Source organism: Tauraco erythrolophus, chromosome 5, assembly GCF_009769465.1.
Source record: "Tauraco erythrolophus isolate bTauEry1 chromosome 5, bTauEry1.pri, whole genome shotgun sequence".
Lineage (NCBI taxonomy): Eukaryota > Metazoa > Chordata > Aves > Musophagiformes > Musophagidae > Tauraco > Tauraco erythrolophus.
The window spans coordinates 61,804,389-61,817,870 of NC_141469.1; the positions used below are offsets into that span (position 1 = coordinate 61,804,389).

The following is a 13,482-nucleotide window of genomic DNA, read 5'->3' on the forward strand; positions in this document are numbered from 1 at the left end:
GACATAGATTTCAAAAGCAAAAGCAAGCAAAGCCTATAGTATTGCACTCTAATTTTTTGCATCATAATTGATAGTGGATAAAACAACCATGTGGCCTATTGTCTTAACTGTGGAGTAGTGGTAATGGGAGAGAGGGAGAGACATGCTTCACAAAGCATGCAGCTGTCTGTACTTCAAATGTGGTGCTTTGCATCAATCATAGGCCCAGGAGAAAGCTTGCACTTCTGGAAGCATAACTGCTTGTTCTTCAGAAACATCATGTTAGTGCTCTGCCAATCACTTTGACCAGATCATGAATTGATTATCAGACCAAACTCGTAATTTAAATAAGGATAGAAACAGACAAAACCAGTCAGAAATTAATTTTTTACTTCTCTGTAGTTCCTTTTTTGCAATGCAGTATCTATCAATTAAGCTCTGACTTACCACTGGTTTTGGTTTTCCCTCTTTTACTGCAGTTTATTATGCTGACATACATCTTTATGTTGGCCTGGCTTGGCGTTACAGCTTTCACTTCTCTGCCTGTTTACATGTACTTCAATCTGTGGACCATTTGCCGAAATGCCACCGTAGTGGATGGAGCTAATCTCTGCCTGGACCTTCGCCAGTACGGTACGTGAATGAAGAGCACGAAATATAAAGCAAGATTTTGCAAAAGAAAGTTGCTTTGCTTCCATGGAGCTGAAATGAACTGTTTCAGTGTCTCTGAAACTACTGTTAAGCATCTCTTTCTATCATTTTACCCACTAGTCAAGGCAGTATATTAGAGTCGCACTGCATTTCTAGGTCTGACAAAATTGAATCAACATTCTCCATCTTCCCAGAGTACTGACAATTTGGCTTGGGGCTTCTCTCTAGTCTCTTCTTTTGGAATTGCTGGAACTTGCCTAAAATGCATAATTTGTCATTTATCTGGAGAATGACTCTTTAATCTTGTGTTAGGACACCGATTTGGAGATGGAAGATCCTAGGTTGTCATCTTGTCTCTACAGAGCCTAGAGGTGAACTGGGACAGGATAAGATTCATTGCTTGCATAAATTATGATGAAGAGTGACCATACAATTAGTAACATTCTAACAGACTGGTGGAGAGAGAGAAACCAGGGCTAAAGCCTGAACTGTGGAGGTTAAAATAAAGTGAGGATACACACACACATGCGTTTTGGGGAGGAGGGAAATTTGGACAAAAGGGGGTTTGGAATCTGAAACAGTCTGAGAATTCTAGCGTTGGTGATGATAATTCGATTCCTTTCTGCCACAAGGCTGATTTGAATCTAGATGTTTTGGCCTTGATCGTTTCTCAGCCCACAGAGCTTTAGGCAATCATACTCTCATCAGGCAGTTCCTTGAGTCTTTCTTTTGTTGTCTTGGCCTAATATAAAATCACAGTATATTTTTAATTGCTATTTTGACATATAAAAAAAATACTGTGTCGCTTGGGAATGAAACAGTTTGTTTCATATTGAACATTTCACTTAACCTGAAACAAAATATTTCACATTATTGTTTTCACAAAGGAAAAAAAATAATCTTTTTTGCTTTATTGATTCCCCCCCCTCCCCCCAGCACAAGTGTGTTGAAAAAGCAATTATCTGTTCAGATTTCATGAAGAGTATTAATTCTTCTTTCTATGACCTTTTATTTTGCTAATATTCATGCCTATTTTTTATTATTAATTCTATTTAAAATATGCATAGAACACTAACATGTAAAATGTGTATTCTGTGAACATACCAGTTTCCTGTAAATTCCATGTAAAAACTGCTGATTACTAATAGGAAAGAATAGTACCATTTTTCATAACCGAGTTATAGCAGTTTTCTGCAAGCTAGTTTTTGATTTAGTATCCAGACATTAGCTAAATAAAATAATATAGCAAATTCTAGTTATTCTTGCTGATAGAGAAACTAATATCACAATAAAGTATACATTTAGGTAATGCTTTTTTATAACTTTTAAAAGAAGCATTGTACCAGATCAACATGTCTGAAAACACTATATAGCACATTTCTCCACTTGAGGGTAGAGAATGTTTGTGAACAGCGTGGTAAGTGTATATACTGGTTGCACATAATTTTCTGGTGTTTTGATTATTGTACTGACCAAAATCTGGAGTGAATATATTTTCGAGAATGACTAAAAATTATTACCTGCGTGTTTCCTAATAGGGCTTTTACTAAATAGATAATGTGTTAGTTTTGTGATGGCTGAAATTATCATAGAATCATAGAATGGTTTGGGTTGGAAGGGACCTTAAAGATCATCTAGTTCCAGCCTCCCTGCCAGGGACACCTGCCACTAGATCAGGTTGCTCAAATCGTCATCCAACCTGGCCTTGAACGTTTCCAGAGATGGGGCATCCATCAGTTCTCTGGGCAACCTGTTCCTGTGTCTCACCACCCTCACAGTAAAGAGTTTCTTCCTAATATCTAACTGAAATCCACTCTCTTTCGGTTTAAAATTATTACCCCTCATTCTATCACTACACTTCCTGTTAAAGAGCCCTCTCCAGCTTTCCTATAGGCCCCCTTTGCATACTGAAAGGCTATAATAAGGTCTCCCTGGAGCCTTCTCTTTGCTAGGCTAAACAACCCCAACCCTTTCAGCCTGTCTTCATAGGAGAGGTGCTCCAGCCCCCTGATCATCAACAAAAAAATGATTTTGTTGTTAAAAAAAGGTCTGCAAAGCAGCCAAGAATTTGTATTTCTTAGCTTTTCTGGCTTATATGAAGTAAGCTGCTATGTACTAGGAATACTAAATACTGTGAATATTTCTTCTGCTCCAGGTATTGTAACTATTGGAGAGGAAAAGAAGGTTTGCACCACATCAGAAAGTTTCGTCAAGATGTGTGACTCTAATGAGGTGAATAAATGTGATAATATTTTTGGCAAATCCATAATATATGTTATAGTAGGAAGTAACTGATGTCTATTTTCTTATTATTCTTAATGTTCTAAGTCTAGCTATGGTGATGAAAAAATCTGAGTGGAAAATATAGTCAGCAAGTACTTTTCCTAGTCTTTTACCATGTACCAAGTTTATTCAGTGCAATTTCTCCAACCATTTGTTTTCTAAATACACTTGTATTTTATTTTTTTTAAGAGTTCCATTGTCATGTATTTTTTTACTAAGATGTTTTTGAAAGCTAATACACCTGCTGCACAATGAATAGGTCTATATAATGAATCACTGTTTGAATGTCTTATGATTACTGTTGTGACAGATCTATAAAGATTTCAAATGGATTTGACCCAATCTTGCAGTGTATTAAGATAATAACTCCTAGTACATTTTTCTTTGTAGTTTTTCCTTTAGGCAAAAGCCACCTATTTCAGTGCAGCTGAGGTTTTTGGTTTTGTTTTTAAATGATCAGGGATGAAGACAAGACAAACAAAATTATATTTATATAAAACAAAAGAGAGTGGCTAAAATCTTGATCCCTCTGAAGTCGGAGGGTGCTTTGCTAAATGTTTCACTGGGACTTACTATGTTGGAATATATCTTCTTACAGTGAAGGTACACAATCTGCCTTTGTACCAGAACTGTCTAAGAAAATGCAACCCTTGCTGTGCAGTCGACACGCAGTGCCTGCTGTGTAAACCAGGTCACTGAAATAAAAAACAAATGCAATCATTTGGTTTGGGATGGGATGAGGAAGGTGATTAACTTCAATTATTTAAGTAACCTGGTTTATATTCTACCTCTATGAACAAACTTGATTGGCAAATTTGGGGGGGAAGTAAATCTATATATGAGGGTGAAAAGCTACAGATAATGAAGGGAAATGGAGTTTTCTTAGGCTGTCTCTGCCAGTAGAGAAACTACCACAAATATATAGATCTAGTAAGGTAGTATTGTAACTGTGTTAAAAAAAAAAAAAAGTTCTAGACTGCTTATTTTTAAATAATTGGGGATTTTAATATTCTATAATTTAAACACAATATTTTAAAATATAATTATGCTTTATCCTTGATATGAGTATTGTAACAAAACAGGCACAAGCATAAACTCATGTAGCGGTCAATCATTTGGGAAATATTAGTAATCATTTCTTTTGTGGAAGGGTGGCACTAGGAAGGTAGTTATTTGCTCTACATTATTCAGATTCTTTGTTCAGTTTCTGTTTAGTGCACCACCATGACAGTCCCATTCTTTGTCCCTCTTTGCAGCTAAATATGACATTCCACTTGTTCATTGTGGCACTCGCTGGAGCTGGAGCAGCAGTCATTGCTATGGTAAGCTACCCAACACTCTGTACTTTCAACATCATTTGAATTCCTAATACATTTTTATTGTTACTTAGTATCAGTTATTCAGTTTCCATACAATCACTCAATGCTATTACTAAACTACAGTTCTGTAATTCAATACTCTCTCTTTTTTTAAAATACATTGATGTATTCCCTTTGAAGTAAAATATAATTATTACTTTTTTCAATAAAAACCCACTTTTGAGTACATGCTAAGAATTTTTACTGTTCTCTTGTTGTGTTCAGACAAGTGTCTGAACTCACATGTCTGTCTCATAGACCATATCTCTCTGACCATAGAGATACCCTTTTATGATCTATGCCTTTCTGGGTATTCACAGGCTTGCCATGCTGCCATTTTAAGAGTGGACTGTTTTTGTCAGTTCTGTGTATATACGTGAATGCATCAGTTTTTCTGTCAGGACTAATTTTGTTGGGTTTTTTTTTTGTAATGAAGATTACTTTGAATTTGATGACATTTTGCCAATCAGAAAATTGGCAAAAAAAAGAGAAAAAAATTGTATGAGCTAGTGCCCTGCTCTTCTGCCTTTTATCTGCTGTGTCTGCTTAAACAAAGATATTTTTAGAAAGAGGATTCTGTACCAGTGTAGGTTTGTATGATACACACTGGCATGGGAAATGAAAAATTACTGTTACTTGATACTGATGCATTCCATAAATAACGTGTTAGTGATGATGATTATTGTTGCTGCTTCTACTAGCAATTTTTCACTGGATCCTAGGGCCATAAATTTTTCCTTCCCTTTAGAATTACATTTATTACAAAGGACAATTGGAGAATATTCAATGAAGCTAGTATTCATGTTGCATTAGTGATTCTTTTTTCATTCTTCTCTGCCTTTTTTTTTTCAGTATTTCATGACACCCTGCCAACACAACAGAGATAGCTACATGAAAAAAAAAAAAAATCAATGTGATTTTTGTTTCAAGAGCACAAATCATATGTATAATAGTAGAATATAATTTGTATTAATAATTTAATTGATTTTCCAAACTGAGACTTTTCTACTTCTGGCTGAAAAAATAGTGACCAAATAGTAATTATTATAATGTATTTATTAGTGTTAGGAAATTATACCCAAGAGACCATTAGTTCTCCAGTGCATTATTGTTTTGAAGTACATTCAGTAGTAGTCATCAAATGCTAATTTGTTCAGATAACAATTCTGCATTTCAAAGAAGAGTTTTAAATCAGAATAACCACAAAAAGATTTTCAGTGGAAAAAGCACATGTTCAGTGAAAGCAAATTAAGTCGGTATAATGAGCCATGTAGTTTAAATACATGATATTTTCAATGAAGTTTAAAAAAAACTCTTCAAAGCTCGCAGTACCATATCAAAGCTGCCATAGATGTGTTACACCAAGTACTCATCCACTAGGAATTCATTTTGATGACTCACGTTTATTCATATATTTTTGAAGGGCTTCCCATACCCGAGTATGCTTTTTATTGGATTCTGTGACTGCACATACCACACATGGTAGCACTCTGAGTGTTTCAATAGAAATATAAGTTAAAAATCTAAGTGTTAGTAAATTGCATAGCGTCCAAATGCTGGTAAATGTCTGCTTTAGGAAATGTTTACCACTGTGTTGTCTATATTTCAATTTTGTAATTAATTTTTAACCTACCATTGTGATGTTAGGTTCCTGGTGAAGACTAATGCGTTCCGTTCCTTGATGGTGGTAATTCTTAAAACTGGCATACCAGACCCCATTTGTAGGTTGAGCAATGTGCTTCACATGTGACACTGTAGCCCGAAGACCTGGGACAGGTCATGAGGAAAAGTTCAAAATTTGGTGGTTGAGCAAGTGAATATTAACAGGTTCTCTTTCTTTAAGGGAAGTTTGCTTTCCCAAAGAAGAAGTAATTTAGGAGAGGGAAGATGAATTTTGAGTCCTAAATGTCTCATGTATAAAGAAGAAAGCTTTTTTTTTTTTTCCCCAGATCCTACACCCAAATTAGTAGAAGGTGACAAGGTGTCAGTAATGAGCTATGGTGAGGAACAAAGTGTGGAGAAGCCCTTTAAGTCACTGGAGGAACAATGCCCTTCCCTGTATGTGCTGTTGCAAGAGTAATCACAATCGTGGTTTAATGAAGTTAGTCTTTGTATATATCCACAATAGTAGCCGATCTGCATGATTGTGAAATTTAAGAGGACTTCTTAACAGAAAGATTAAAATACCAGTCCTTTCCAAAAGAAAAATCTTATGAATTTATTGTACTTTTAAAACATTTCTTGCAAACAGTTACTTTAAATTGGAATAGTCTGTCTGACTAAAGTAGCACTTTGTATTTATTACCAGCCAGTAATAGTAGTGCATCATCAATGAGACTGCTGAATAACTGAATTGGTAAAATCTGCTCTTTCAGATGATATTTTAAGTCATGACATTGATATACTCCATTATATACTCACTTCTGGATTTGTGGATACTTGCAAGAACCAGATTATTTAATATGTGCAGATTTCTTTAACTCTTTTAATGTCAATATTTGTAATGAAATTCACTGAAGAAATCAGCTTTTTTCATAAATATTAAGGCTATCTGTCACCAGGATACTTTTCATTAATCTGTATTTTTAGAATATATTTTAGAAAAATGTAGTTATTTATTGAAAAAACACACAAAAAAATTACTAATACTTGCAAAACCATTTGTTCACAAATCATAATTTTCCCATATCTACTACATTAATCTCTCTGGGTCTCAGATTTATGTATGAATGTCAGAATTTTTTCACAATTCACTAGCTGGCTCTTTAGCTCTCCTAAGGAGAATGCTGTTTTCGGGTTCAAAAGGGAATTGGCCTACAAGTTAGTATTGATGTATAGAAAAACTCATTTATTTTCTAGAGTATATGTCAGGGAAAGCTTTAATTTGTAGATCGGAAAATGTAAAATAGTTTGTTTTGAAAATTTATCATTCTTAAACTTCAGCCCAAGATTAAAAAAAACCTAACAGAATTATTTATGTTTTAGACACTTTTTGTGAGTCTTAAGCACAGAAAAGATAGCCAGGATTTTGAATTATACTTAATTTGGACTGTATATGATTCTGAACATTACTGTTCTTTCTTATGTCTGAATTGATAATATATGGATACAGAAATGATCATGGAAGCATCCTGCCTGTACTGTTTTCCCAGAACCACCACAGCAAAAGTGAATTATTATTATACACAATTTCCCTTCTCAAAAGTTGCATTGTGATCAGTACTTTTCTGCCTGAACTTTCATGGAAGCTACGGCCTGTAAGATGGAGATGCAATCAATTCTCCTGAAACAAGGACAAAAGAAACGTATAAGTGGTCTGGTTCCTCTCCCCCAGCATGATTGTTCTCTTCTGCAGGATATTAGATGCATGCAAGGGGAGCAAAAAGGTTGTTTAGACTTCTGCCCTGCTGAGAGAATTACATGTCCCAAAAGGAAAGTAAAAACAAAAACAAGAACAAAATCTTTCTTAGCCTGGATGCAATTCCACAGTTTTGAAAGGCTGAAGTATACTTTAACCTTATGAAGAAATCTAAGCAGGAAAGACCCTGCATTGTCTTGCATATGCCTGTAATTGAAACGTCCTGAGGCAGACTGTGGAAGCTGCCCTGCTTCAATCTGAATAAGCAGTGACAGGGCCACGCTGGCTTAGGGCTATTCAGGTCATGGACGTGTGAAATGCAATTAGACAGCCACTTAGAGATGACCTCCTTAGCGTGACAACGTTATCTAGGAACTTGGTGTTAAACAAAAATACAAAGGCGGAGGGAGGGACTGTTAAATGTGTATGTCGTTATATAATATGGATAGGTGTTGGAGATTATATTCATCACATAAGATGAAGTAGTTGTTTCCAGGAAAGTCGTCCTACTTATAGTGAATGGGACCTCCAAGAGTTTTCAACAGTTATTCCAGAAGTTTGGCTCTGTAACTTTTTAAGGAGATGGGTGTAGAACGAGAGTTTAGTGAAGGTCAGTCTGCGGCCAATGTGCCTTCGGAATAGTTTGTCATTTTTTTTTAGTAGGAGAAAAGTGCTGACATCAGGTTTAAATTTTTCTCTTACTGGGTCGTTACCAAATATTTTGTGAGGATAAGAATTGTGCCCACATGGTCCTATTTTCATCACATATTCTTCCGTTGCAAGGTTTTCTGGCAGATTTGATTTAAAAGATCAGAAAGATGTAAGTACACTGCTCAGATACTGCCCCCCTCCTTTCTAGGATTCTCATGTCTACAATTTGTTTGAGGTTCAGGCTGTATTTTTTAATTTAAATCTAACCCTCAAAGGACTAGCATCGGTGTTTTCATCAGATGCAAATTGTAATTGTCCGAGATGACAGCATCAGTAGGATTACCAGCCTGTTTCTTTTGATTTTTCTCAAGAGTTTTACTGTGGAGGAAATTTAAGGCATTTCATTCAGCAGAATGGAGATTCAGCATTAGTGTCTCTCATTTGATCCGGAAATACCTGATCCAGAGACTACTCATGATGAAAGCTTTTGGAACAGCTGAGTTGGATACAAGGTGTTTCTTTTTCCTGTGTGCTAAATGATGACCTAAATTATGTCCCAGAGTAACACAGTACCTGCTGCCAACTCCAGCACTTGCATCATCACAGGTTGTGCTGCTAGTTTTGTGCTACAGATATTAAGAAACTCCTAAAAATATTTAGAAATGCTACTACTGACGTGCGGAAACAGACTCCACAACTCGGAAAGTTGTAAAGTAGGTATGTTTATTACGCGTAGGTGCACGGGGGATCGCTCCACCACAAACGTGCACACCCTATGGCAAAACAAGAACCAATTAATAATGCAAAGGCATACATGACTCATCACCGCATCACAGAATGGTCGTTAACAGTTTCCGTTATCTTATCTGCTCCTTCTAAGGTCGTTACCCACAGACAATAGGGTTCCGGTAACTGTTCCTGTTACCTTTACGGCTTTAGATGACTACTTATCTATAGGATTCTTACTCGTGACAGAGCTTCAGTATTTTGCTAAACTATTTGCTGTGTTGCAATGCCCGACTAAGTGTTATTCTCCATATCACTATCTGTAGTCTTTTTCCTAAAGGACAGATTCTCTGAACACTTCTTCGTATTTTATGGCTCCGCCTCAGACTGTACGCCTCAAATAGGGATTATCTAGGTGAAAGCTTGCCGTAAACCACCAGGACAAAAAAGACACCCAAAATATTTGGTCTTTTGAAGGGTATTAGAACGCTTTCCTAGATCTTAACTATCCAGATTAAGAAACGTACATTAGGCTGCACTAATCAGCAACAATTGTGACCAAACATTTGTGGACAAAGCCAACATTGGCATTTCCATAAAAGAAAGAACATACTAGATCCGTTCTGCTCATTTAGTATGAATCTAAGGTACTCATATATCTAAAACAGTCCAATATGAACAGGAGAATTTGCATAATCTCAAGACGTTTTTAAGATTACTCTATTCCACTTGCCATTAATTGAATCCTAGTTTAGTTTCTCCATTTCTTAGGGAAGGGTCAAATCTTTCTGATTTCAGGAAATTATCTGTGGCCTCTGAGGCAGTTGATTAACATAAATGTAAGAGATGCTCTCATTAGAAAGTATCTGAAAGCCTGCTGGAGGAGGAACAAATGTCCAGAGAGCCCTAGAATAAATCAGTTGAATATCATTACCAGACATTTTTATTTTCTGGCTCAATACAGAGCCAACAAAGCATGTCAAGAGAGGGGGTCAAGTTTTAAGAAGATGAGAGGCTTCTTACAAGCAGATCCAGCAGACCGAAGGTGGGACATTTGAGGTGCACCTTTGAAAGGAAAGCTTTCAAAGCCTGCAAATGTCCTGAAGGGCCCAGACCTAGGCAACTGAAGTGGACAGGAAAGCAGTTTGTTGCTCTAACAGGCAGCCAAAGTAGACTTTACACTGTAGATGGCCACAAGGGTGAAGACTAAGGAAACTAACTCCAAAAGGGACTGAGTGCAGATAGCATATGACTGCCTCTGAAGGAGGAGTTTTGAATAGCATTTTTGGCATTTTTTGGCATTTTTTGAGTATTTGAAAAGTATTTTTGGCAGCAGTTCCTTGGAGGCCTCAGCTTCTTTCCTTGTATTGGTGTCGTGTTAAAATTTATCACTTGTTTGATCATTCATTGCCACCTTTCAGAAGACTGGACATCTACCGGCTGTTCAGCTCACCCACTGGCAGCCATACCATGTGATTTTTATAAAATACTAAGCTCCAACTCAAATGCAATTAGGGTGTTTTACATCTTCTATTTGTAATGGAAAACATTTGCAAAACATAATTTTTCTACTGGCAAGATACCTTTCACTGACTTTCAGATTAAATATATTGAAAGCCATGTGAAAAACATTTCTTCATGTGACAATATTCCCAATATCCTTTAACTGGTGTTTAATCCTCAGATGTGTTCGTGGATATTCTGTACTCCTCATTTGCTAACATAAATAAACCGAGCTCTTCGGGAGTACATCATGATAGCTCATCCAGTGATTCGTGTTTGTCGTGGTTTTAGGCTGATCCAGCAACTAAAACTCACACAGTCTCTCCTTCTCCAATAAAGTAGAGAGGAGAGAAAAAAAAAAAACAAAAGGACTGAGGGTTGAGGCAAGAACAGAGGGAGCACCCACCAACCATGGTCCTGGGCAAAACAGGCAGCGCTTTTCTCAAAGCAAAACAGTTTATTAATGATTACTTAGAAGGACAAAGGGAAATAAAAACCGATTACTTGAGAGGACAGAAAGAAACAAAACCAGATCTTAAAACCGACACCTTCCCCCCCCCACCTTCCTTTTCCTCCCGGCTCTACCTCCTCCCCCCAGCAGCACAGGGGGCAGGGACTGGGGGAGTGCAGGTCAGTTCATTCCGTGCTGTTACTGCTGCCTCTTTCTTAAAGGAGAAGGAGTCCTTACACCCTTTTCCCCTGCTCCAATGGATCCCCTACCCACGAGGAAAAATCCACAAATTTCTCCAACGTGAGTCCAGCCCACTGGAAACAATCCTTCCCCACAGATTGCTCCGGTGTGGGCTTTACCACAGTCTCGGGTACTTAGGGAGCTGTAGCCACTCGCTCCGGCGTGGGTCGTCACGAAGACTCCAGATGCCTCTCTGCCTTGCCGTGCCCCCAACACGACCATCCTCGGGCTCAGGCATCTTCTCCCCACGGGCTGTGAGTGGGTCTCTGCTCCACCGAGGCCGTCCTGGTTGCAGGGGGGCAGCCTGCTATCTCACCATCAGCCGCAGGGGAAACTCGGCTCCGGCACACCTCCTCCCGCTCCATCCTCACTGACCTGCTGTCGATGCAGCTGTTTCTCTCAGATCTCAGTCCTCTCCAGGTGAACTCAGCCCAGTGGGCACCCTGGGAGTGGGGTGCCCCCGAGTTCCCCAGCTGGCTCCGCCGCCGCCATTCTCCGTGGGCGGCGCCGGCCCGACGCAGGCAGCCGCCCGGCCGGGAGCCAGGGAGCGGGGGCAGTGCCCTGCTCCCTTCTCTGGTCGATCCTGGGCGAAGCACCTTTTCCGGTTCCCTTGTCCTGGCTTAAATAGGGCAATTCGCAGAGGCGCCCTATTGGCTCAACCCCGAGGGGGATGGCAGTCTGATCCGGTGGCCAGAACTAAGCCTAACCCGGTTCCAAAACCGGGGAGGTCGCAGGGAGCAAAATCCCTCTCCTGCCACCAGAACCACCCCCCCTCCACATCAAACCATGACAGTGTTGGCTGCAAGTGAGTCAGGGCCAAGCTCCATTACTCAGCAATTAGTTGTATAATAATCACAAGCTTTGGGTTTTCTTCCCTTCTTTTCAGATAGTTTACTGTTTTGTTTTTGGTTGGAACACTAGGAAAGCTCTTGATTTTGTTTTCTTAAAAAAATAAAAAAAATATTTTTACATATTCAAAAATTTACATGGAACATTAACATTGTTTCTGCTCCATTCAAAATGTATACAGAAGTTGTCTCTTAAAAATCATACAGATTACTTTTTTGATTGTTTTCTGCGCATTTTAAAGAATTACGTAAGTAAATTAAATGGTGACAGGTGTACATGCTTTTAAGACTTCAAGTTTATTTGTAACTATATTTTGTCACATTTTGGCTATCCGAAAGTATTTTTCAATTTTTGGCAAATTTTCCCAGATTAGCTGGTTTTGACAAAATAGCTAGAGTTGTAGATGAAAGAAAGAAATCATGGCTTATTGGAAAGCTAATGCTATCTTTAACAAGAAAGAAAAAGCAAATCTTTCTGTGATTGTATTACCTGTGTAATTGTAAGACTACAGACGTGTCTACAGCGTATTTCTATTTCAAGTAACTACTTTAACAAATAGTGATTCAATGGGGAAAAGTCTGCAAGAAATAACCACAAGGCATTTTTCCATGTAGATTTACAGACTAGCTGAAATAGTAAAGCAGGGATGATGTGTTGATTTCTCAGTTCGTTTATTTTTGTTATAACCATTTCAACTAACTGCCAGTCACAGTAACAGTAACAGCTGTGAGCTGAGTAACCTGAGGATTAATGAAGCCCAAGCTTGAACTTTGCATCATATTGCTGTACTACTTCTTGACTTAATGCTTAGTTCCTTCTGATGAAAACCCAGTCTTTCTGCTACAGCTTTCAAGTTTGAACTTGCTCTGTTCTGACGCTGTCTGTTGGTTCCTAACTCTGTGTTACCTCTCTTACAGGTCCATTATCTCATGGTCTTGTCTGCCAACTGGGCCTATGTGAAAGATGCTTGCAGAATGCAAAAATATGAGGATATTAAATCAAAGGAGGAACAAGAGCTTCATGATATTCATTCTACTCGCTCTAAAGAGCGGCTCAACGCTTACACATAAAAGAAACCTTGTCTTAATTTCTAACCTGAATGCTTTGTTGTTTAACTAAAGGCCATCCAACCATTTTAAAAACGATTGAAAGTGCTTCTCACAAAAGATAGTTTGGGTGACTTACATACCACCCATGTACAATTCTTGGTTGTCTAGCACTTGGTTTCTTAATTAGTTATTACTTTGTGTGACCATTCTCTACCACAAAGCTCCTAAATAGCCTTTCCTGAATCCTTTTAAGCTAATTAGTTCTGCTAGATCAAGGATACTAAACTATTGTCAAATACAAATATGTGTTTGATTTTTTTAATCACTTTGTATGTGTTATGCATAACACCTTTTGCATTGTTTCTTATATGTTTTTGGAAAAAA

The 13,482-nt window shown here is 38.0% G+C and overlaps 1 protein-coding gene across 1 annotated transcript in view; it reads left to right on the forward strand.

Moving 5' to 3' along the window:
* GPM6A (glycoprotein M6A) overlaps positions 1–13,119 on the forward strand; it is a 32,137-nt gene extending 19,018 nt beyond the window's left edge. The window contains exons 2-5 of the mRNA XM_086611585.1: positions 459–612; positions 2,786–2,862; positions 4,170–4,235; positions 12,967–13,119. Coding sequence (XP_086467711.1) covers positions 459–612; positions 2,786–2,862; positions 4,170–4,235; positions 12,967–13,119 — 450 coding nt within the window. The remainder of the gene's footprint in view (positions 1–458; positions 613–2,785; positions 2,863–4,169; positions 4,236–12,966) is intronic.
* The last annotated feature ends 363 nt before the right edge of the window (positions 13,120–13,482 follow it).